Here is a 26,843-nt window from a genome sequence, read left to right on the forward strand (position 1 = left end):
AAGTTTTGAGATGGTGGGAGAACAATTCTCCCACCCCCTCAGTGTTAGAAGAGGTTTTCTCTAACACTACTTTCTAAGGAAATGAGGTCATGAAACAAGTGAGTTACTCTCATCCACTCTCTGAAGCTCAGAAGATGGGATGTGTGGCCCAGGTCTAATGCAGCACTGGAACATCCCCAGGTACTCCAAAGGATGGGAACTGTCTATGGTTTATTGTAGGAGTTGGTTGTTAGATTTTGATTATTACAGAGCTGGTTTTGACATTATTTTCTAACCACTTTCTGTATTCTCTTTGCCCAAATGTCTCCATCAGACTAGTGAGAGACCCCATCTCTTAAGATATGCACCAACAGAAGCTGTTTATTGTGTGCAGCAGTTCTGCCTCAGGGCCAACATGCCCTGAACCTCAAGTGCAGGGACAGACCCCTAACTTCTGCACCTTCAGCTCCTCTGAGCTATGCCTTTGGTGCTTCAGCTGATACTGATCTTCACAGCTCTTGGTTTGGCCTGAGCCTTTTAACACATCAAGTCATCTCACTTTTACCTCCCCTGCATTGTCCCTGGTCTTTCACACCCAACTGTTCTACATCAAGCACCTAAAGCCTTTGCATTTCAAAACCAGCCTAGACAGTGTCATTGCCTTTTTCCTTTCTCATGATGAACATTTTCTCCTGTTTATTCACCTGGTAGCAAAGGGCAAGGGAAAACCACATGTCTCACAACTGCAAACTAACATTTATCCTACAGGCCACAATAACTTACAGTACTTCCTGTGGTTCACTTCTGCTAAATGTTTATGGTCAGCCTTTGAAAAGCAGGAAACACCAAACTGGCAAACATAAGAATGAATATGGGACTCACAGTTTAAGACCCTGACAAATGGTTGTGTATCTCATTAGAGCAAAAAATTGAGACTAAACATTACTCTTTTGCAACCAGGTCAGTGAAAATGCCAACTGCTCGGAGCTTCAACGTTAAATAAAATGGATGTAATCACCTTCTCTGACTGCACTGCCACAGAACAGCAAAATTCACATTAACAAATCTTAACTTTGGGAAATTACTGCCTTCAAACACTACAGCTCCTGGCTAAGCCAGCCAGTCCTTGTTGCTCAATTCAGCTTTAGTGCTGTGTGTTCCAGTTATGTTCTCAATTATGGGTTTTCCTTCCAAAAATGAGGTATACAAAATCAGTGGTGCTTGGGGCAAGAGCTGAGAGGGGAGCCTTGCCTTTTGGCTAAGGATAAGCAGTTGGTTTTCCCCAAAATGATAAAAATGTGCCCTCTCTGGCAGTGCCATCTGACACCACTGCCAGAGAAACAGTTGGAATTTTAGTGTATATTTATCCTGCTGTCAATTCTTAAGGGATCCTTGAACACATGTATCCTTCAACCACAGACAGATACCTCAAATGGAAAATTTCAGCTCAAACTACTAAGGTTTGTTCAGAATGATAAATCCACTTGTAACCAGGTATTCGAGTGGAAAAGCTTTAGAAACCCTTAATTGTAACTCATTAACCAAGCATAATTAGAGGCAGAATTTGCAACAGCTAAGCTGTATTATTGGTACTAATGAAGACCAAAACCAGAACAATGGGAGTTAATAAGAGTCTGAAACAAACTGTGACCTTCCTAACTCATGATGTCACCACTAATCAGACCCTCTCCTGGGAATATCCTCCCCTACTCTTCATCTGCTCAAACAAAAGAAATAGGAACTCTCTGGAGAAAGGATCATCAGGCTGGAAAGGCTGGAGCCAAAGTACTGTTTTCCAGCAACAAAGGAGACACATGATCTCCTACAATATGTCTTCACAGAAGATACTGAGATATAACCAGTACATTTTGTGCTTATCCAAATAATTATTGCTGCTTAAGGACATATAAGATTGTACAAAACTACACTGACTTGATGGTATACATTTTTTCCTTATATTGCATGGGAAAATTAATACAAATTGATAGAACTCAAGTGTGAAAAATTAATAACAACACTAATGTTATAACCAAAATCTTCCCCACTCTAATAGCTGACTTCAACTCATGAGAGATGTACAGAAACCTCCCAGTGCATTTAGATTGTAAGTGCTGCTCACTGAGAGAGGAACAACAGATCAAAGCTGCTCCCCTTCCAGGATTTGTCAGCTGTATTTTAACTGAGGAGCCCCACAGTATGTACATGACTCTGAAAGCATAACTCTACTGCACACACTGAGCAACAGCAGAGCCTCCCAGGGCTCCAAACCACAGCAACACACTCGGTAAAGTATCAGCCAGTTCTTACCCATTAGTTATGATTTACAAAGGTTTAGGTCCCCCTGACACAGCAAAGCAGCTGTTCCTACACAAACTCACACAGACACACACGCAGACGCACACACAGTGACAGACACACACACAGTGACAGACACACACACAGTCACAGACACACTCATGCAGTCGCACACACACAGTCGTGGGCACACACACACACACTCACACACTCGCTCACGCACACTCTCGTGCACACTCACTCACAGACTCTCACACACACACTCTCACACTCTCTCACACTCACACACACTCTCTCACACACACACACACCCACACTCTCACACCCTCACACCCACACTCTCACACACTCACACCCACACTCTCACACACACACACCCACACTCTTACACACACACACACCCACTCTCACACACACACACCCACACTCTCACACACACACACCCACTCTCACACACACACACCCACACTCTCACACACTCACACACACCCACACACCCACACTCTCACACCCACACACCCACACTCTCACACCCACACTCTCACACACACACACCCACACTCTCACACACACACACCCACACTCTCACACACTCACACCCACACTCTCACACACTCACACCCACACTCTCACACACTCACACCCACACTCTCACACACTCACACCCACACTCTCACACACACTCTCACACTCTCACACACACTCTCACACACTCACACCCACACACACTCTCACACACACACCCACACTCTCACACACACACCCACACTCTCACACACACACCCACACACACTCTCACACACACTCTCACACTCTCACACACACACCCACTCTCACACACACCCACACTCTCACACACTCACACCCACACTCTCACACACACACTCTCACACACACACCCACACTCTCACACACTCACACCCACACTCTCACACACTCACACCCACACTCTCACACCCACCCACCCACACTCTCACACTCACCCACCCACACTCTCACACACACCCACCCACACTCTCACACACACCCACCCACACTCTCACACACACCCACCCACACTCTCACACCCACACTCTCACACACACCCACCCACACTCTCACACACACCCACCCACACTCTCACACACACCCACCCACACTCTCACACACACCCACCCACACTCTCACACTCTCACCCACACTCTCACACTCTCACCCACACTCTCACACACACTCTCACACTCTCACACACACCCACCCACACTCTCACACACACACACCCACACTCTCACACACACCCTCACACACACACACGTGCTCGGTCCCTGCTGCCTGGCCAGGCTCACCTCGGGGCTCAGGCGCTTGGCGCGCCGCGCGGGCGGGCAGCTCTCGGACGGCGGCACCGACTGCCGCTGCGGGATGTCGTGGGGCTTGTACTCCTTGTCCTTCGTGTCACTGCTCAGATCTGGCTTCTGCAAGCACTAAAGAGACAATTGGATTACTTCATTTCTACCTCCCCTTGCTATACAAACCATGTAGAACAATTTCCTGGCTCATGGAAAGATCACAGACAGGGATCGTAATAATTCCTGTGCTGAGTTAATAAACAGCATGTATGACAATGGTAACATTGCCTACGTGCACAAAGCACATCACCACTTTTTCTTATCATTTTAATGGCTGCAATAACCATAATAATGGATCTTAAATAGAGCCAAAGTCATCCTTTAAGTGCTAATGGGCACCAAACATTTCTCTGTGTGGAATACCAAGCCAAACTCTTCTGGGAGATGGGGCCTTTGCAGACCGAGTCACCAGCAGTCTGGAACTGCTCAAGTGTCCTATGGTTGAGTGACTGTGATGCCAACATACAGAGCAATATAAAAGTAAATTACAACCTATTAAACATCCCTGTCCTAACTGAAATACAGCTCTGTACTACCACATTGCAGGAGCTCTCTTCTTTCCATGTTCTGGAGAAGACAACTGCTGCTTGAATTAAGGGCAGAAGGGAAAAAATGCAAGAAGTGTTTTACTTCTTTCAAATTGCTGAATGAACACATTTAGTTGTTGAAAACTGTGCATACCTCTGGCAAGAAACAGAATAATTAATGACAATTCCCCTTTGTGAAGCCACACAACATTCAGTAACTGCAGACAAAATGTAAGTTTTTAATGAGTAAACAAATCCTACAGAAAGAAAAAATCTCATGTTGCCAGGAAGTAATTCATGAAATTGCTGGATCCACATTTCTCCAGTTTTGTTAGTCTGTTCCCATCACAAGCATTTACTCAGCAAAAGAGAGCAGTAAAGGACAGAAAGAATCACTGCAGTGGTGTGAGGATGATGATGCTTTATAAACAGCACAGCAAACAGACTTTCAGAAACCAATGGCAGCCAGAAGGGGGGAGGGAAAGGAGGAAAAAGTGTTTAGAAGAGAGGTCTATGATGAAAAATGATGTATCTAACAAAAAAGTAGTATCAGTCAAGGGCAGCAGAATGCCATTAACATCACCCACTGACACCCTGTGACACTCAAAGAAACTTCCAGAACTGCTGTCTGCTTTCAGACTGCTTCCAGTCTTAGACTTGGTAAACTCTAGATTTCTATTCTGAAAGCAAATGGCTGAGTTAATTGCAGCATTAAATACACAGCACCACTCAACTTTGCAGATCATGCACGTGAGCAGTGAGTCCTGGCTGATGTTCAAAGGCTGGGTCTGAGCCCCAGAGCACTGCAGCTGACTCTTCACCAGAGCCTGGTCCCTTAAAGCTCCCACTGGAACCAGAATTCCAGGATCACAGGAGGCTTTGGGTTGGAAGGGACACCTTGTTCTAAGCCCTGCCATGGGCAGTGACATCTGCCACTAGACAAGTTGAGACCCATCCAACCTGGCATTAAACATTTCCATGGATGAGGCATCTACCAAAGGAGAAAGAAGATGATGTGACATCAGTGGAAGAAAGCAAAAAATAACAATTTCTCAAAACAGAAAATGGATGAGCAGAAAGAGCAAGTGAGTAGGAAAAGGTTGAAAATGAGATAACAGAAAAAAAACTTCTATAAAATCTGGGTTCTTGAATCATTTCCTCATGTGAAAACCAAAACTATGAGGAAAACAAAAGTTTCTACTGCTTCTGATAATAGGGGACATTTGATCCTTGAAAACAAAGATCTAGAAGGCTTTTCCTAAACAAAAATGTAAGAATGTAAGAAAACCTTGAAAACCAACAGATTGTGCCTTACTTCAGAGTGCAGTGCCCAAACAAACCCAAAACAAACAAACAAACAAACAAAAAACAAAAACAAAAAAAACCACCCGCAAAACAAAAAACAAACAAAAAAGCCCAAAACCTCAAAAAACCAAACAAAAACTACCCCAACCCCCGAACAACAACAACAAAAAAGCAACCAAAAACCCACTTCCAAAACCCCCAAACAACCATAAAAAAACCCAAAAAAATCCCAAATCCCACAAAAAAAAAAGAGTAATCACTCTTCCTTGAAAAACAACAGAAGACATTTCCTAAATAATGATGTTTCACCACCCATTTAAACACAAACATTTCCCAGCATCTCTCTAACCTGAGGCAAAGGCAGTGGTGTGGAATGGCTGTAAATTCCCAAGCTCAGCTGTACCATGAGAACACCTACAATTGTTAAGTGCTAAGGATGAGAATTGCTCTGTACCTTCTCTGCTATGCTGATGATCACCTATCTCCAACCAAGGACACAGCTGCCATCTGTCCAGTCCTCCCCTCTTCCCAACCAAGCTGTGGTGAGATGGAGCTTCTATCAACAATTCCCCAGAGCTCATCTCACACACTCTGACCATGACTTGTTATATTCCAAGATGGTTGCACACATGATCCTTGAGCCCTCAGTGGTGGCAGAGAGCCAGTTAAAACCCATCAGCTGAAGGCACAAAGAGCAGCTTCTTTAGCAAACAAAGGACAAAGCAGGAATTGTCACAAGGCCTTCAGGAAGTTAAAAGACTGGAGGGGGAAAGGGATACAATTCATCTTCCCCAGGTTTAGATATTTGTTATTAGTAATTAAACTGGTAGTAATTTACACAAAAGCCAATTAGCCAGGCTCCCTGTACTTGCAGAACACAACTGTTACACACCCATGGAGGGTAAAACCCAGCAAACTCCAGAGGTGCTCATTTTTCTCCAGGAGCAATGAAGGTGCCAAAGAGTCTCACACTGCAACATCTTCATCAGAGGCACACACATACAAATCTTTGGAAATAAGAATCCCACTATGGCCACTAAAGCTTTAGTTTGGAAAAGAGACCAGATGCACAATTACTGAGCCAGCTGGATTCACTGAAAAGTAAGTAAGAAGTAAGACCACCTGAGGCCCCCAAAATGTAGCTGCACTTTAAATCATGAAACATCTGGGCAATGCACCACAGAAGATGTACTGGAAGATTCTGGATACTCAGTTCATGCAGGGGACACTTTTCCCTCAGGGCATTCAGTGTGACTCTCTGGCTGTTACACTAGAGCTGGGAATGAGAGGTACAGGTGGCAGGAACCAGCACCAACAGCTCCACTGCAACTACTCTGCAGACACCCAAGACCTGTGTAGAAAAATTTCAAAATAAGAGGAAAATAAATACCCTCTGTGGAGAACTGCTTTGGATATTAGAAACTGGCTGGTTTAAGGAATTTTTTGCTGTTGGACTGAACATGAGCTTTAATGAAAACATGCTATTCCATTCTGAACAGATCGAGAGAGTTTCACTATTTCAGCATATAGATAGAAATATCTCCAGCTGGAATATCTGTCAAAATAACTCCTGAAGCCATTTTAACATGTATTGAAGTTACACAAACTGTTAATGCTATACACAGATCCAGATGAGATTAAATTTATGGCACAGTTATTAGTGGAAACTACATAATTTCATATATTTGGCTTTTTGAAGGAAAGAAGGCATCCAATATCTCAACTGTTACCAAATAAGAAAAAAAAAATAATCAAAAGACTGAATACAAGCCCTAATCTTGTTTGATCACCAGAGCTCCATGAAGAGCTTCTCTCAACAGGATGTTGGAGAAGACACAACCCCAACTGACAGCTGTCACATTTAACAGCCACATCTTCTCAAAAACTCAGCTCAGGTGCTTAGATTCCCAGGAAAACACTGAACAGACACACAGGAATGGACACCTACACAAGAAGCATCTGGGCAAGCACCACTTAATAAGAACAAGTGAAAGGAAGCCAAAAAGAATCTCATTTGAGATGATATTCAATAAAAGTATGGTAAAACAAACTCACTTGAAAGACAACACTGTCAGGAAAAAAAAAATCAAATCAGAGTGAAAGGTGGGCTAAACCCAGATTATTTCTGTGAATTCTCTCAGGTCATTTAAAAATCTGCAGCTGCCACTTATAGGAGGGAAATATTATAACTGCCTGGGGAGGGAAAGATCTAAAAAAAAAAGTTAACCTTACATGTATCACTTGTGTAAAACTGCCTCCACATTGGTTTGGACAGATGTCAAGTGCTCATTGCAAGACAGAGCTTGAAAAGTCATTTAAAAAGAAGCATGTCCTCCATCTAAGGAGGTTTTTCCTCTTCTAAAAGGGTTTAATACTGAGCAAACCATGAAATAAATATTAACTGTGTGACAGATGCTCTCAGGAAATTTCCATTCCCAGGATGGTATTATATTCATTGTTTTACTTTTAATTAGACCTTTCCCTGTGCAATGGCACCTCAAAAAAACAGCAGCAAAGACAAGTGTAACCAACACACCAGCTCAAGAAAAACCCCAAAGAGAAATCACAGTATTGAGACCTAATACAAATGCCAAGTTTGCAATTAAAAGCCTTTAGAAAATGGTGCTACTTTCCATTACTTAACATGAATGTTTAAGGGAAGCCAAAATATTTTTGATCCAGCAGTTTCCTTAGCATGAGGATTTTTATCTTCAACCCTATTTTGTTCTTATCCTGTTTGCAAAAGACCCATTCTTCTGAACAGCAAGCAGAACTTAGCTATTCTTCACTAAGAAGTGATTTTCACTGCCTAAATAACAAGTTTAATTCTAACCTCTCTGGACTTACATCAATTCCTTTCCTCATTCTGGTAGCTTTGTGTAAATACCTGTGTTGATTTCTGTACACAGATCTTGCTTGTAACAGGATTAGGGTATTTATTGCTTAAAAAAGGTCAGCACTCCTGTCTCTGAAAGATCATCACAGAAAGAGCATTTCAAAGAAATAAAAATGGATGTTAGCAACTGCAAGCAATTTTGATTTTCCAAATAAATGACTGCTGCTCTAGAAGAACAGACCTATTTCTCATTAGAAATTACATGGCCTCCACTCTCAATCAAACCCGAATTTTGGTTTAATGGCCAAATCAAAGATTGATGACTAGGGAGGATGAAGATTTAAGCTTGGAAAAATCCCAAGTCATGCTGTTAACATCACTACAACAGCCAGGAAGTTTTCTGGAACTTGTCCCCCTTAGTAAACGTGCCACAACAGTCCCTCAGTCACTCCAGGCATGTGACACAGGCCCCCAGCACTTGTTGTGGCAGAGAGATGGGCCTGGTTCCATGAATTAGCAGTACCTGGCCTCACAGAACTCATTACAGGAACACCCCTTGTCACCAGGCTTCTGTAAACTGCAGAGAGAAAATCCCAACAGATACTGTTCAAAAAAGGAGTCAGAGGTTACCTGGAGGACTAATGCTAAAAACCTCACTCCTAATGAAATAATGACATCAAGCACGAACTGCAGCTTCCCAAAGAAGCCTGGCAGGCTGGCTGACCTGAGCAGAGCTTTCAGCACAGCTTACCAAGAGACTGGCCCCTGACTGGAAGAGGTTGTAGGGGTAGAGGATCCTCTCGTAGTGCGCGCGGATGTGCGAGCCCACGGCCTTGCCGGGAGCAAAGCCCATCCTCGTGGCGATTTTGGTCCATTTCCTCTCCTTGCAAACCACATCAAATCCTCCTTGTTCTGCAACTAGCTAAAAAGTGAAAAGAAAAGGGTCACATATTTCATGGGAAAATTGCCAGTGTTTGAGGAAAAATCATCCCAATTGACATTTGGAACCACAAAAAAATAGATTTCAAAACCCACACACGGCACCTAAGTTGCTTTAAGGCAATAACTGGAATATGAAATACATAACCTATTCAGGAATTACAAACATGTTTAATTACTTTACAAAGAAATGAGCACCTGTGTTCCATGTGCAGTCACTCAGCCTACTCTGAGAACTTATGTGGCTGCAATTTGACACTTTGTATCTCAACACAACTTTTTAGCACAGGATACTCAGTTCTTTCACTGGAACAAGTACTATAAAATAAGCTCCAAAAATCCCAATAAAAATTGCCCTAGACATAAAGACAAGAGAAAGAACATATCCCTTCAAAGAATCCCATCTCTTACTATCAATATACACAAACTTCTCCACAAGTTTAACAAGTTTCATCCTAAAACCAATTGGATTTTTTTTATTCCATGTTTCTAATGGAAATTTATTTTCTCTCACTTTTGTCACCGTTCAGGAACTTTCTCCAATTAAGCCTAAGTTTATTCTTGACCAGTATGGCCAAGTTCAATTTTAAAGAGCAACTGGAAATTTAAGGAGATCCCCTAGGTCACATGAAAACTTCCATGATAATGTAATTACTTACTGTCTTTTCCTGATAATGTATTCTTAGTCTTACTGTCCCATTAGCTATGTTAACTTAAACAAAGCAATACTTTTTCCAGCTTAGATATACCCCAGAATATACCCTGACCAGGTGTGATTCCATCCCAGGAATTGAGGTAACACAGCAGCTTTTCAGGATAGTTTTTCCATAATGGTCTTACTCTGTTAAGCTGAAATAAATCCAAGATCTTCCTCTCCACATGTGGAATTTTCAGTGTGCATCCTTGAAGCTCCCAAAACTTTGCAATCTGGTCCAGAAAATTCAGCTTTACACGAGTTTGGGCCTGAAACCAACCAACCAAACAATGAAGTGCATGATAAAAGCAGATACAGGTTTTGTATAAGGTTTACAGCACTGCAGCTGCTTGCCCAGCTTTGCCCTCTGCAAGAGTCATTTTGCATTTTTCCCTCTTCTTATTGAAGAACAATAAATTCCATGCAGATACCATTGATGGTATTTGTATCTTTCCTTTAGTCACTTTTTGTTACCTTTTGCTGCACTGAGAAGTACTTTCAGAGAACAGCCAAACAATAAGTTATTACTGCTAAAAGCTCCCTAAATTAGCTGCATTGTCAGGATTCATTGCATTTACTGTATTAATTATTGCAATAGTTTATTACTATTTGGTTTATTTGCAATAAACCAAAAAAAAATTTTTTTTTAAAAAAAATAACTTTTAAAGCTTTTCTTTTTTCTGTTATCACTTCTCACTCACAGGTGTATTTGTTTGTATTTGTTGTATCCTTTTAAGGATACAAATGGGCCAGGGCAGGGAAAGCCTGGCTAGTTGTACAGCAAATACCACAGGAAGATCACTGCACTGCTGCTGTGTAAGAGCAGCAACTTAAATTTTGACATATCTTATTTTCAGCACATTTTCTTATCTCAAGGTAAAAAAGGGCCATGTCTGTATAGATTAGCTTGTCTTCAAACTCCAAGGAGTTCTGAACAGCTTGTGGTCACACAAATCCCTCTCTTAGCATTCCAAGGCAGCATCTGAGCCCTTCCCCAGCACTTGTCAGGGCTTTAAAAACCAAGAATGGGGAGAATAATCAGGCACAGAGTCACCAAATCATCATCCCAAATGGTACCAGCACAGAGCCAGCCAGGACTCCTCACACTCCCCTTTAGTGTCAATTCATTGAAATAGTGAATGAAAGTGCTTGTGAACAGCAAATTTCCAAACTGAATCCAGATTTTGCAATTGTTTCTTCCAAAAGGCTGGCTATTTTTAAAGCACTCCAAATGTTTCATTTTCATCTCTTTTCCTTTTGAAAGATGCTGTATGAGTGCAAAACACAGACACAGATCTATGGCCCTGGACAGTTTAACCACTTAAAAGTGCCTGTGTGGAAAAGGACTAAATGATGTTCCTTTAATGAGCATTAACATTACTTTTATGCCTGGAATATTTTAAGTAGGTTCTGAAACAGATGAATTTCCGTGCTAATTAAAAATTGCTGTTCGTGGTCTAGAGTGCTGTCAGCTCATGGCCAACTCTGGCAAACATCACCTCCCAAAAACACAGATACATTTGGAGCAGAAGCACTGCTCAGCTTTCCAGTTTACCTCCAGTTCATTGAGCCTCTGGATCCTTGGTGTGAAGTGAAGCTTGTCGACATCGCAGGCAAATGGAGGCTGCCAGTCCTGGAAAACACAGGAGTTCCATCAAATGAGCAGGAAAAGGAAAGAAGTTTCTGTGACACTCAAAAGCCAAGGGAGCCCAAAGTGTGAACAGGACCCCAGGACCTCCAGAGCCTCCTCAGCCTCACCAGAACACAGAACTTGGCATGGAGGGGGCTTGGTGGCTGCACCCTGACCTGGGAGGCAGCCAGGGCTGTGCTGATACCCAAATCCCCTCACCAGGAACAGGTGCAGAGAGCAGGAACTGTGAGACATGCTGAGTGAGTGACACTGTCTACTCCTTGGAACACATCACTGTGCCTCAAAAATAATAATGGAACCACAAAATCAACTACATTTTGGAACTGAACACCTCTCCTGCATTGTAAGCCTCCACAGAACCATGGAATCATTGAGGCTGGAAAACCCCTTTAAGATCATGGAGTCCAACTTTTAACCCACCACCACCACGTTCATCACTGACCCATGTCCCCAAGTGCCACATCCACACATCCTCAAACACTTCCAGGGATGGTGACTCCACCACTGCCCTGGGCAACCTGTGCCAATGCTTAACAATTTCCTTGGCTACAAACATTCAGGAATATGACCAACTTTAAAAAATATTATTATTGCTTTGATGAAATACCTGCAACTGAAGTGTAATTTATAAACACAGCTATAAAGCTGTTTTATCTTTTAGATCTCTGACATTTATTGCACGCGCTTGGTTTGGCAATACACAACTTCACAAAACCAAATTAGATTTGATTTAAACTTGACAGGAATTAATTATATATAAAATTATCTTATTACCACTAATTACAGAATGAAGACAATGAACAAGTGAGCTACTGACAGTGGAGTAAGACAGAGTTTTCTCCAGTAAGCAAACCTTTCCTCCAGCACTGGGTGGCTGAGGCAACTGAAGTAAGACCAGCATCATAAACAGAGTATTTTTAATTTTAGATTCATAGAGAATATAAAAACTGGAGTTAAAACCAACCATACATGGTTTCCAAAACAATTGTCTTACAAACAAGGAACAAGATTCACCAAGAGTGTGGAGAAACTGAAGAGCAAAGAGGGTCACCAATCCATCCATCCATCCATTTTATCAAGCTTGCACTGGCTAACCCAGACCTCAAAATTGGTAATTGAAGTTTTCTGATCCTGCAATGCACTTGCAGCACATCACAACTTGACAATGCCAGTTGAAATTAACATCTGTATTGGAAATTTGACAATGGTAGGGAGTCAGGATGACAAATTATCCAGAGAATACTCAATCCTTGACCAGTGGGACACATTTCTCGATTATTTTCCTTCTTTAAACCACAAGACTGCCTGATGCCCAAAGACATGTTCTTGAGAAACTCAGTAACACTAACCCTTCTTTTACTGCCTATTGTCTATGCCAGAAAACCAAATGCAATGAAACCATCAAGTCTGAGGAAGAAAACTGACATTCTTTTCCAATACCCTGTAGTCTGAGGAATCATTTAGGGCCCTCAAGCTGTAAGATGAGAAACACAACTGGGAACAGTTGGGCAGGATCTGAAGTATTGTACTTCAACTGGACAAATCTGACTCTCAAGCTGAACCAAGTGGTTACATCATGAGTCACAGCTCCAGAGTCTGCTCTGTAAAAAAGACAGGGAGACAGGAGAGGCACTGAGACCAGTGGTGATGACAACAGGACCCTTGGGACACTGCCCAAGGGAGAACTGTAGAAAGCTTTGCTTAGGCTGAGAGTAAATGAAACCTTGAGGGCTGAGCTGCCACTGGCTCTGCTAGGCAGTAAGCCAAGGCTGACCCCAGGTGGACTGGGCATTACCCCAGACCAGATACTCTTAATAAGGCTCTGCAGGGGACAAGAACCAGGAATAAGATGAACATGGGCAAGAATTCAGCTCACGTAGGCAATGACACCACCTCTGAAACTGTCACCAGTCTAGGCTGTGCTGCAGGGCCACCACCTGCAGTTATTGCACTGGCAACATGTCAGGGAAAGCAAGGAAGGGAGGGACAGTACAGGAGACTCTTCTGGTCAGACCACATGTCTGCTGGCACAGGCTGCTGCTCTGGGCAGAGCCCAGAGGAAAGCTGCATGCCACTGGGCACAACAGGAGGAACAGGATCCCCAGCTGCTCCTACAGGCTCTGGCTCATGCTCAGACTAAAGAAATCCAGTTCCAAGGGTGCCTAGGGCAGACACAGACCCAATCCATGTCAGACAGTACAGAGCAGGCTAGTCCCCTCTACTTATGGAAGCAAATGAGGAAGTTTATGTGCATGATCTTCCAGAAACACCTTGTTCACAGCATGGTACCCAAAACATCCTGCTTCAGAATTAGCTGATTATCTCCATGATCTCCATGTGACTATTTATTACTGACTGGTGCATGTCTGGGGACAGTCTTTCCTGTTTGGCCAAAGACACTGGCTCTGGCAAAGCACCAGTCACCTACTGTGTTGGAAAAGTAACATGACTCCAGACAACACAACAGGCATTTCCTACACCTGCAGTTTTGAAGTTTACCAATGACTAAATGACAACGCACACACCAGGACGCCCTGATGGCACGTCAGCTGTTTCTCAAAGATAAGCTTTGGAAACTCCATTTATCCAACAGCACTGTCAGAAGGTGGCTTTTCAGCCTATCAGGCAGATGGGTTCATCAGCCAGAATCAAACATTTAACAGCCTTGAAAGTGTTTCACTTTTAGCAAGGAGAAAGTCATTGCAAGAGCTTCTGCTGAGTGATGGTAAATTGGCTTAATGAGAGGCAACACTGGATTGACTCCAACTTCTGAGGTTTTTAAGCAGTTACCTTAGAGTATGCTGAGCTGGAAGGGACCACCAAGTCCATCAGGATCATCACATGCAATTGCTGGCCCTGCACAGACACACCAACAATCTCACCCAGTGTCTGGGAGCGTTGTCTAAACACTTCCTGAACTCAGCCAGGCTCAGAGCTGTGCCCATTCCCCAGAGAGCCTGTTCAGTGCCCCAGCACTCTCTGGGGAAGAACCTTTTCCTGATACCCAACCTGAATATCCCCCAGCTCAGCTCCAGCCATCCCACGAGTCCTGGCACTTGTCATGAGAGGGAACAGATCAGTACCTGTCCCTCTGCTGCCCCTCATGAGGACATTCAAGACCTCAGTGAGGCCTCCCCTCACTCTCCTCTGGGCTGAACAAACCAAGGGACCTCAGCTGCCCCTCATGAGGCTTTTCCCCTCCAGACCCCTCACCATTCTCATGGTACTCCCTAGGATGCTCTCCAATGGCTTCATGTCTTTTTTATATTGTGGTGCTCAAAACTGCACCAAGAACTTGAGGTAAGGCTGCAGTAGTGCATGTAGAGCTGAGAGAAATAAATGCCACATATAATATATTACATTAGATTATTATAAAACCACTCCTGGTTTTACAAACACACTACAGCACGTCCCACTGAACACAAACTGTGTCAGATGACACTGTTACAGATCCACAGCCATTCACCATCTGGAGAAATGACAGCAGGTATAGCATCCTGACTGTCACAAGAGCCATTTTAAAGCCACAACAAGTTTATTTTGGAGCATCCAAACTACTCAAAGCTGATCTAACCAATAAGGATAATATTTATCTTTCTCTGTTCCACAGTATGGCAAGCTACTCAAGTCCTAAGCAAGCTACTTTCAACCCTTCTTAATAAGTGTATTATTTACTCAACAAAAATCTTGGACACATTTTGAAGCACAAGTTACCAAGCCAAATGTGATGCTCACTTGCAGGCCCATGAAAAGACATTTCTGTGTGACAGAATTGCCTTTATGCACTTGGAAAGGCAGCAGCACCACGAGAGGGAGCTTTATTGTGCAGGATTCACTTGCCAAGCTGCTGAGCTACATGAGCAGCTTTGCTGGGGAAGAGACCAGCCCCCACCCACTCCCCAGGCACTCTTCCCTAAAGCTCATGCCTGGAAATCAGCAAGACTTGCCCTCTGCATCCAGCTCCTCAAAGGAACTGGTTTGGATTTTCCTGTTTTATAAAATGAATTTTAAAAAGCTTAAGAAGTTCAATTTCAAGTGTTTTCCAACAGCCATGCTGAGCATTAAGTATACACAGAAAGCAAGAAAACATTAATTTCCTAAAAAATCATTTCTTACTCCACCAGGACTCTTCATCTGAAATGACTCCATCATGTTCTGTTGTCCATCCCTGACTGTTATAAGCCTGCAAGGGAGAAACAAAATCCTGTGCCCACCTTAGACTGTGATTGTGGTAAACCTGTCATCAAATGCAGGCAAAAATGAGACTGGCTTCAAAATTCCAAAATCTTCTATAAACTTCAGGGACACATCCAGCCATGCAGAAGGCACACTCTAAGGATTACATTAATATTTCAAGCAGTAATGCAAACTACAAATGGTCAGCAGAATTATTTCTGTGATTTCCATATTCCAGCTCCCAACTGAGCTGTTCCAGGGATGTCAGGCTTCAGAGCACTGCATTTCAGCTGGCAAACCTGCACCTCACCCAAACTCACTAATTACAATTTAACCATCCCCACCCCTATGAATTCAAGTGAACAAGAAATTACCACTGGTCCCTGGTAAGCTGTTCTACAAGTTAGATGGCTTCAGTTTTTCTCCTCTTATCCTCATGTCCTTTATAACCAAATCCCTTGTCTGCTGGCTGCCAAAGCAGCTATTCCTGAATCCTTCCCAGAAGAAATGTTTCAAGACATTTTTCAATAAACAAATACCTTTTTTTTCCTCTTTACAGAACCAGCTTTCCAGTCTTGCAAATAAAAGTTTTTTTTCCTTGGGCTTTTTTCTGAAGTCTCTTATATTTTTTCAACATCTTTTGAAAACTGCAAGCAGCATTTTACTTGCAGTCTCTCCTGTGTCTGACACGCAAAAAAAAGACAGCCCTTTCATTCTTTTGCTAGACAGCAGTTCATAGTAAGATCCAAAGGAATATCTTAGCAATTCTTGCCAGAGAAACACACTCATTCAGGGAACTGCAGCAATTCCCCCCTTCCTGGGATGCCCACCCTGTGAGCCTGACCTACATTCTTTGTTCCCACATCTATGATCTTGCCTTGGCAAAGGTGTTCCATGATTGCTGCCTCTGAGAGGAAGGGAGCACACTCTGTGACTCAGGAGGTCCTTTTCAGCCTCCTGGTTTTATGACTACATTAAAAACACACTTGGAGCTCAGATGGCAGAATCCACAGAAAGCCATTATCAGCCGGCAGTGGGTCAGCCACAAAGCTCTTGTCTAACGGGAACTAATCCCTCTGTGACCCTGTTAAAGGCTGACATTAGCTGGGAACTCCAACCATCAGCTAACCCAGTTTGTGATGAACAGCCCTTCCTTGGCTGAATGGAAGAGATTTTTCCATCAAACCCCCTGAATTCCCCCTTGCCAGTAAGAGACCCTGGAGTGCACTAATCACATTATGTGCAGAACTCTCCAAAAAGAAGCCTGGTGGAGTATTTCTTATTTGAGACAAAATTGGCTCTGTTATGTATTGCAGACCAGCAAAGGAGAACAGACACAAGCACAGATCCTTCTCATCTGAGAACCACAGCCAAGGATGAATGTAGCAAGGCTCAGGTAAGCTGGAGATGATTCTCAAGCATTGGGGCCAGCTGCTCCTTAGGATCCAAAGGCAGAGAGGGCAGAAACTACACACAGGGTTTGAACCTCCAAACATAACAGGCATCAGGGCTCACACACAGGAGATGCCAGGCTCCTCTCCATGGACTCAAGGAACAGATACACCACCACTGCACCAGCAGTACTGCAGCTACAGCTGGGGATGGATGGGCTGTGGGGATCAGCAAATCCCAGACCCCTGATTCACTTCAGAGCACTGACCAAGACCCTGAAAGAGAGCATCCATCAGGGCTGGGGCTAGTTGTGGGTGTCTGAGTGCCCCAGACCCCAAGAGCTGCTGCCATCTCCCCTCAAGGCACAGGACTACCCATGGACAGACCTTTTCTCTGATCCCCAGTATGTTCCTGGAGCTTGTGTGACCAGCACAGACAGCATACTCTGCTCCTCAGGCTGTGCCACCACAGCTCTTGCAGTGAGTCCATATCCTCTTTGCCAGAGCTTTCAGACCTCAGTTTCACTCCCAGTGTATCTCAGATTAGGAAAATACCTGAATTTCACAGCCATCCAGAACAGCTATGGAAAACTCCACCAGCCTCAGCTGCCCAGGGATTCCCTGCAGCTCCCACCATCCACTGCCCTGGCTCTCTACAACATCCTCCCTTTCCAGCTGCTCAGATTCACCATCCCAGCTCAAGCACTTGCTCCAAGGAGACTTTTCACTCACACACTCCTAAGGGTGGCAGGCTGGATGATCTCACAAGTTCTTCCTGACTTCTAAAAACACTCAACCTGGTCTTGTGGGCATGGACATTCCCCCCAGCACATCTCAGACATAACCCAGTCATCTGGGATCAAGAAGAAGTATGTCCTAATGGATGCATGGCATGCTTTGCTTCATCCATTGGCAGCTTTGGCTTCAATGCTAGGCAAGGGAACCATGTTTAGTTTTAAACTCCATTTCCAGCTATTAGCCACACGACTATATTAAGTTAAACAAAAAAACTACAGATATTCTATCTCTGTTATTCTTACCCCATATGGAAAGTTCTGGACTAAACTGTTACATCTTAAATTTTCAATGGACTGAAGAGTGTGTGTTGAAAATCCCTCACTGAAAGAAACTGAGGCAAGAACAGGAAATTCACACTCTCATTTAAGCCCACCCCAAAGTTTCAGTGTTTCTGGAGAGCAGAAACCACCCATGGTGACTACAGTAGCCTTGTGCATGGCAATTGCCTTTAGTAAAATAAATAATAAACTAAAAAGAATTATTATTTTGCATATTTTCTTGCTAACTAAAGATCAGTAAATAACCTACTCTGAATTCATCTAATTCCACAATATCACCCCTGTGATGAATAAGACAAGTTCTTCATTTAAAGCCAACATTTCCTAATGACCTTTGGCACCTGATCTATTTTTCTTCACATTAACTGACAGCAGGGGAACAGGAACCTCAGCACTAGAATCTCTCTTCCCCTCCCAAAATCTCTCTTTCTTAATCCCAAAATTTCCAAGAGTGGCAGATCCACCACTTTCCCCTTCCAGCTGATCCTCTGTCAGGAATGCTCTGTTTCCTGACTCACCTGAGCCTGGCCCCTGCTCAGCAGGACCAGTGACCCAGCCTTGGCTCACCAGACTGACAGACGTGGCAGCACCTCTGGTTTCTCCCACTAAAGTTCACTTACGTGTTGTAATTGAGTTATTTCTGTGTTTTCTTTTTGATAAAATCAACTGACTGTGCTTCTGTGTATTATCAAATCTGAAGGATCATCACCACCAGTTTCCTGTTTGAGACAAAGTATCACAATTCTCTGCATTATTTCCTGTTTTAGTGGTGGTTTGTTTTATGGCTCCAGGACCAGATTGCCAGAACCCTCAGCCAAGCTGCTCCAAAACTGGACTGGCTTTTTGTGTTTTCTTTTTCTCCATAAAAATTAAATAAGTCAAGCAGCCAGCTGAATGAGAAGCCTAAACAGACCTTAAGAGATTTAAACAACATTTAAATCAATGTTGGTTCTCAAATTTTGTCCCTGGAGAAGCAGATCTAGATCTCCCAAGCCCTGAACCTTTAGGTTTCACCACTCAGGCTCTGCTAAGGTTAAATATTTCAAAATTCATTATGTTATGTATCAAACTTTTCTGATGCTTCTCTGTGCCCTCTCCAGTTGTCAAATCTTTTTAAAATCCTCCAGTGAGTGTGGGATCCTGAATGCAGAATTTTCTACTCTTGTGCTGCCACAGAGGTAAAATCCCCCCATTTATCACTGAGAAACTCCAGAGCTGCACACAATGGCTTATCCAGAGCTCCCACTCCACCATTTCACTGCTTTCCACAGAGATCTACAGTCATTTTCAGCCCTTCTTCCTCCTCTGAGATGCTCTATGCTCCTTTGTTCCAAAGGTAAACCTTCTCATTGAGTCCTACTTAAGTCATTACTGTTTCATAATATCCATTGTTTATTGGGCAACTGGGATCCCTCTAAAGCAATGAGCCACCACCATAACTCCATTCAGAATCACAGCTTTTGCTCCTCTAGACTTGTAATGAAAATTACATACCCTTGGCTTGAGGTTGTGAGGCACCATTAGAAAGGGATCCTTCATTACAAACACTCATTAGTAGCTGAAATAATTTGTGATTTGTAGTATCAATTTTGCACAATAGTAATTTTCATAATTAAAATATTGAACACAATTAATTTCTAGATATCAGACAACGACAACAAAACTGAATTAAACAAATACATGGCCTCACAGAAAAAAATAAAACTAATTTGATCACAGTAGCATTCATACAATTGTATTCCATACTATCATCTTCCAAGTTCCTATCTGGGACTATTCCAGACATTCCTCCACTTTGGAGCTAGAGGGAGTCAACTCTTGCACCCACAAAGAACTTAAACCATTAAGGAAATTCTTTCTCCCTGTTCTCAAACTCACCAGTATTCCAGGATTTACTGAAAACTGAGAGTCAATAATTTTGATAACTCCAGTGTCAATTTCTTAAAAATTCCAACTCTGCTAATACAGACTTTCTAATATTTAAGTGCTTGATTTAATTTCTTTGGAAGTCTTAACAGTACTTCTCCATATTCAAGTTATTTAGAGCAATGAAATTTAGCCTGGATGTTCTCAATTTTCACTCTTGGCCTTGGGAAAGTTATGATGTTTCTAGTACACTGTACAATACTGTGTATTTTGAAATGCATTTGTATGGTAAGTAAGGCTTAAATAATCATAATTTATTATTTCTTCACAGCAGCAAAGCAACGATGCAACAAAGTGAAGCAAGAGTCCATCTTCAAGAAAGGCTTGGAGCTTTTTATACCACTCCTGCTCCACATGTTACCATTAACTCCTGAAGCTAAGCCTCACATTTGTTAGATGGCTTCCTTCCATTAATTACTATTAACCTACTTTGAAGAACAACTCCATCCCCAACCAATTCTTCATTTGACCCCCTAAATGCCCCCACTGATTTGCAGACTTATCACAAGCTTCTAGATTACAAGGCCATCAGTTGACATGCCAAGTTTTGGAGTAAACTTAGTTTATTCCAAACTACCAGATATTGTTTAAATTAAGAAATTCTAATAAAAGATGTTCATAGAAGAAAATTCTAACCACAAAATGGCACTGCAAGCAAGTACCCCACTCACTTTCTTGCATCCAGCTGTCCCTTTTCCCATAGATCCACAACAGACTCAAATTTAAATCTCTACTTTATGCAGCTCATTAACTATCAGGAACAACCACCATCCAAGCACTTTGCTGCCAATGGGACTCTCTACTCATGCTCCACACTGCTGACAAAAAGCCACAGAGAACAGTGCCAGAGAGCTGGTTATTGCTGCACCCTCCACCAGTCACTGCAGCATCTCAGTATCCCCAAATAAGAGCAAAACTCAGTTATTGGTGATGGCTGGAACAAATTGAACTGGAATGAAGGGGAAGAAAACTCCTTTTGAGTGCTCAACTGGAAACTGCCATGCAGAAATTGCACCTCCTGTTATATTCCTGAACGTTCTTTCATCTTGGGAACATGCAGTGATCACCCAGAACCCTCTGTCTTCCACCCAGATGTCTTCTGCACATCAGCCACCTCCATAGCCCTCACTGAACAGGTCACTGTCCTCCAAACCTGCCACACAAGAAGTCACTGCAGGTGTTTTCTGTGGGCCCACCTGGTTGCCAACTAATGCCAGCAGAAAGGGAGCACAGAAAGTCCTGCAGCTGCTCCTCCAGAGCCCAGGGAGCTCTCCTGAGCATGCTGCAGTGCTGCAGCATCAAAGCCAGCTCTGGAGCAAGGACTTGCCCACAAGCAAATGGTGAAGCTACAGCAGGGCACCACCAGTCTCACACAACATTATTCCATACTCCTGCTCATATACAGAAACACAAATTCATCTGCTGATAACTACACAGCAGAGTTTAAGCTAAAATGCTGCCAGCCCAAGCATCACATGCTCAATTCCTCTTCGGGCACAGATCCTGACAGCTCGTGGTGCTGCCTACCTGCTCCCCGGCACGTAACCAGGCTGTGCACAGGGAGACATTCCCTGGGATGCAGGAGGATTCCAAACCTCAGCCATCACCAAACAAGGCATCCAGCTGGAGCACACACACTGCTCTGCAAAGGGTAGTACAGTCTTTAGCTCAGATATTACAGACCCCTCGACTGAAAAGAACAATAACTGAATATTCACTGCGGCTCCTGATGGCAGGGGGAAGGCCAGGAACTACGTCAACTTAAAGGCTTTTCTGGTCGCTTTGGAAGAGCTCCCTCTATGCTCCAGGCTGCTGAACCAACCACACACTCCACTAGTCACCCCAGGCATAATCCAGGGCAGATAAAACCACGGGAGCCCAGCTCTCCCACAGCCAGGCTCCACAGAACTACCCGTGCTCAGCTCTCAGCAGCTCCAACTATTTTCATCCTGCTTCTAAATACACTCAAAGAGCTGATCACATGGCCAGGCAGGCACGATACCTGCTAGAATATCTGGAGCAATACCTGCCCCTGCAGGAAGAGAAGATGAGAGCGGCTGGAAATGCAGTTGTAATAAGTAATTCAGTCCTTTGGAGGGCTGTTGATTTATGATCTCCAATAGATAACATCCTACAAGTAGCTTTCGGATACATTTTTGACTTTTTACACAAGCGGCCAAGAAAGATGGGATTTTTTTTAGACGAGATGTTTCTAAAATAAAAAAAAAATTAAAAAAAAAAAAAAAAAGGACACCCCCTTCAAAAACAAAAACACCCAAAAAACTAATAAACAATTCCCCCAAGAAACCCCACCAAATAAAGAAAAGCAGTTCTGGTCACAGTTGTTGAAACACTGTTGGCAACTTAAAACCCCAAAACATCTACTAAAGATCTCAAACAACTGCAGTGGTGACTCTGTAACAAAAACCATCTTATCCCCTTAACTCTGAGTAGCTGGCTGCACTGCATGAAAAGAAGTCCTGGCACATTCTACCAGGACACAAATTCAAGAGCAGTCTTCACACAGCAATCGGGGATCCTTCCTCCAGAGAAATGAAGCACCTTCCTTCCTCTCCAGCAAAAATTACATTATTCACTCTGCTACAAACATTTCTGCCACTTCAGACACTAACTCAGCAAGTTACTACTATTTTAATTCGGAAGGAAAAGGATGGACACAGCAGGAGTCCCAGCAACAACCAAGACACGAAAGTGAGGAGTGTGTTTCTGAACATTGTTTCTTTGAAGTCAAAGTCTCCCTCGCAAAACTTCAGTCTATAGAACTGTTCTGTCAGCTTCTCTCCTTGCTGGAGGAGATGTAAGCTCAGTGCCTGTTTAACATTCTATTCTAGTTGTTGCCGTCATGTTAACTGCCTTACCCGGCTGCACCACCCCAAGACTCGCACCACTCTTCTTTTAGGGGAAGAGCATTTCACTCAAACTAAAGATGATTCACACGTTGTTTAATTAGATTTTTACTTCGAGAAGCCCCTCTTCTCACCAGCGTGGGTGTTCATATCTTTAAACAAACTAACAATTTTGACTACACAAAACTATGGTTACAAGATTGTCACAGTATTTCTTAGTAAATTGAGTCGACCAACAAGGGGAAATCAGAATTCAGACCCTAGTTTTGAGCTTGCTACACCATCGGTCGAGATGATGATGATGAAGATTAAGTCTTAGTACTTCTTCCCACTGTGGATTGCATTCTAAAATGGTGGCCATGTCTGTCTAGGCTTCAGCTCGCAGAGCCACCAGTCAAACTCACGGCTGCGGAGTTTGGTCTTGTCCAACTTGAGAAACAGTTCCCTGCGCTAAAAGTGCGCCGAGGCCGGGGAGGCCGCGGCGGGGCCGAGGGGACCCGCTGCCCGCCGCCCCCGGCCCCACACGGCCACAATGCCAACATGGAGGGCAGCACCCCGGCACCTCCTGCGGGGCTCGGCGGGGCCGCTGCGGGCGCGAGGCCCCGGCCAAGCTGAGGAGCCGGGCAGCGGCCGGGCCCGGCCGGGGCAGCTGTCCCCCCGCCCCCGCTCCCTCCACGGCCGCTCCGGTGACTCCCCCACTGGGAGCTCCGACACTTGGGAACCACTTCGCGGAGGGAGCGGTCGGTCCCTTCGGTCCCCTCAGCCCCGGCCGAGGAAACTTCCGAGGGGCGGCGGGGCGGCCCCGCCTGGCCGGGTCACCTGCGCGGCTGCGGGCCGGGGGGGGCCGGGCCGGGCCCCACACAAAGGCCGCTCCCGGCGGCGCCATGCGGGCACTCACCGGTGGCGGCCGCACCTTGCAGATGCCGGTCTGCTCGGCGATGGGCCGGATCTTGTGGATGAAGGCGAAGGGGTCGGCGAACTCCTCCCAGCTGGGCTCGAAGACGGGGCACTCGGGCGGGGGCAGGAACTCGGCCATGGCCCGGCCGGGGCGGCCGCTCCGCTCCGCGCTCCGAACAATCTCCAGAGCCGCCGCGCTCCGTGCGCGTCCGCGGGGGGGCCGGGGCTGGGAAAAGAGTCCGCCCGGCCCGGGCAGGGGAGGGGGCGCGGCTGCCCCGCCCCGCCCGCGCCTTTGTGAGGGGGCGCGGGGCCGGACCGGGGAGGGCCCGTTGGGGGCGGGGGGAAGAGGCAGCGGCGGCTCCTCTGGAGCGCGGCCTGGCCCGCGCGGCGCCGGTCCCACGCCTTCTACCCGGACCCCGTCCGAGAGCGCCGCTCACCGCGGTCGCTGGGGATCTCTCCCGGTGCCCCCCGCCCCGCGGCTCCACGCCCCCGACTCCCACCGCTTTTGTGCGCGGCCCCTCGGCCCGGGCGCGCTGCGGCCGCTCCCCCCAGCACCGCTGGTTCGGGGAGCCCCGGGGCCGCGCCCCCCCCGCCGTGCCCCGCGCCCCGGCCCGTCCCGTCCCCCCCCCCCCGCGCGGGGCCGCCGGCGCTGTGTTTACATGCGCGGAGGGATCCGCACAGCTGACAGCGGACCAGGGCCGGCGCTTCTTTTTTTAAAGAGCCTCTCCGCGCGCCGCCATTGGCTGCGCACGGGTCACGTCACGCGCGGGGCGGGGCCGTTCGCCTCCGCGCGGCCGCATTGTCTGCCCCGGCCGCGGAGCCCCCGCGGCCCCGGCCCGGCCCCTTTGTTCGGGGGGAGCCGGGTTATTGTCCTGCCCGTCCGCCCCGGGCAGCGCGGGGGCAAGGAGCGCTGCTGGTCCCGCGGGAGCGCGGCCAGATGCCCCCCCCAGGCCCCGGCGGTAAGCGGGGCTCCCCCCGCCGGGGGTCCCACGCTGGTTGGTCCCGGCCCAGCACCGGGGCTGGGGGCGGCGCCGGGCGGGGGAGGGGCGGCCCCGCCTCAGCAGGCGCCGCACGTAGCGCACGTGCGCGGGGGGGCGGCCCCGCTCCCAGCCCCAGCCCCGGCCCCGCCCCCGGGACCCCCGCGGGACCCCCGCGCCCCCCGAGCCGGGGCTGCCGCGGGCCCTGCAGACACGAAGTCACCCTCGCTACTTCAAGCCACCGGTCCAGAGCGCAGCCATCCCGGGTTCCGTCACATCCGACAATGCAACAAACAATTGCAACTTTTGAGACGCGCACGCAATGCTCAGGCTGTCATCTTTTATAAAACTTTAGTTACTGGCTTTAAATTTCCACTAAAACTCAGGAAAGCGTCCGCTGCCGGCTGGCGTGGCTAGAGCAGTAGCAGCGAGCCCCAGAGCTGGCAGCGATTCGGGCACTCAGGGCCTGTTTATCCCGCTGCACGCTGCCACAGCTGCTCCAACCCGAGGAACACCTTCCCCAGGAGAGCTGCCAGCTCTCCACACTGCTGCTCATGCTTAGCCAATCAAAAATTTATACAAGTGCTCAGGGCCAGTTTAGGACAAACCTAATTCTTCTCCTCACTTTAAAATGGAAGAAAAAAAGGAAGGGGACAGAGCATTTGAAAAGCATTTGTGCAGGCAGGGTCAAAGGGAGCCATCCCTGCAGGCTGTGCCTGCTGGAGCCCCCCTGGGGGATGCAGAGGAGCAGGACCCACACCCGGATCTTGTTGGCCATGGCTCATAAAAGGCTGCCCCAGGCACAGAACAAGGCACCAGTTCCAACCCTGGCAGCACAGGCTGCTCTCCATCCCACCCTGGGCCCAGGGGCCATCACCTTCTGGAGAGAACAAAGCTGGTACATCACCTTCCAACACTGGTCTGCAGCACATCCCAAACTTGAGGGGCTCTGCCAGGGAGGGGAACACTACCTTTAAAACTTCAGGTCTGAGTGTCCCTGAGGGGCAGGGATGTTTGAACAACAGTGGATTTATGGTGTTCCACAAATAAATCCATTTCTGCAATGATTCCCTGAGGACTCCTTTCATCAGAGCTGAAGGACCAGATTCAGCAGGACTGTTTCTCTACCTCTGTCACATCTGAAGGCCTCCCATGGGGCTGTGATGAAAAAGTACTCAGACAGAGGTGTTTTACTTAGGTAGTTCTGATGGAGGAGAAAAAGCTCCAAAGATCTGAAGATGAGCAGAGCAGGGAGATCAAGAGATGACCCAGGAATAAAAAAAAAAGATGCCTTGAAGGGAGAGAAAAGTGATTCAGGGAGGGATAAGATGGAGATTTAAGGTAAGCAGGAAGCCCTGGAGGGTCTGTGTATCCCATCTTACTTGTCTTTCCTGCTAACAAAAACACTCTATCACCACAAATGTGTACATCTGCACGTTGCCTTCTCTGTATCTTCCCTCTACTGTAACATCTGCAGTGTTTGTTCTGTTCAGGGGATTAGTGTGGCACAGCACTGTCTGGCTTAGAAACCCAATTCCCCAAGTGTTAGAGGCACAAGCTACAGGAAGGAAAGCTGATTTCCCTGGGCTGGAATGAGTGCAGACATTCTTTCTTCATGGTCCAGCTGAATGCTATTAATTGACACCTTTTATTAGATGGGCTTTCTCTAAGCCTGTTCCATTGGTGCCCTGTGAACAGAATTCCCCCATTTGCTGCATCTCAGTTTTAACCCAGGAGCAGCTGCAGGGCTGGCAGGGACAGTGAGAAATAAGGGACCAGGAGTCCAACACAGTGCAAAGGACATCCAAAAGGGTTGGCCCAAGGTGAAGAGTGCTAGGCTTCCAGCTGAAGCCAAGCTTTCTTCACTGCATCAGGGATTGATTCTTGGCAACTCCTCCATCCTTGCCCAGCTGTGAACTCCA

At 45.9% G+C, this 26,843-nt stretch overlaps 1 protein-coding gene across 1 annotated transcript in view; it reads right to left on the reverse strand.

Annotated features, from left to right (window-relative positions):
* KDM5B (lysine demethylase 5B) overlaps positions 1–24,355 on the reverse strand; it is a 56,234-nt gene extending 31,879 nt beyond the window's left edge. The window contains exons 1-5 of the mRNA XM_079327097.1: positions 23,946–24,355; positions 11,516–11,593; positions 10,107–10,229; positions 9,079–9,249; positions 3,600–3,734 (exon numbers count right to left, since the gene is read on the reverse strand). Of these exons, the coding sequence (XP_079183223.1) occupies positions 3,600–3,734; positions 9,079–9,249; positions 10,107–10,229; positions 11,516–11,593; positions 23,946–24,083 (645 nt within the window). The 5' untranslated portion in view covers positions 24,084–24,355. The remainder of the gene's footprint in view (positions 1–3,599; positions 3,735–9,078; positions 9,250–10,106; positions 10,230–11,515; positions 11,594–23,945) is intronic.
* Between the last annotated feature and the right edge of the window lie 2,488 nt (positions 24,356–26,843).

This window comes from Erithacus rubecula, assembly GCF_903797595.1.
Source record: "Erithacus rubecula genome assembly, chromosome: 26".
NCBI lineage: Eukaryota > Metazoa > Chordata > Aves > Passeriformes > Muscicapidae > Erithacus > Erithacus rubecula.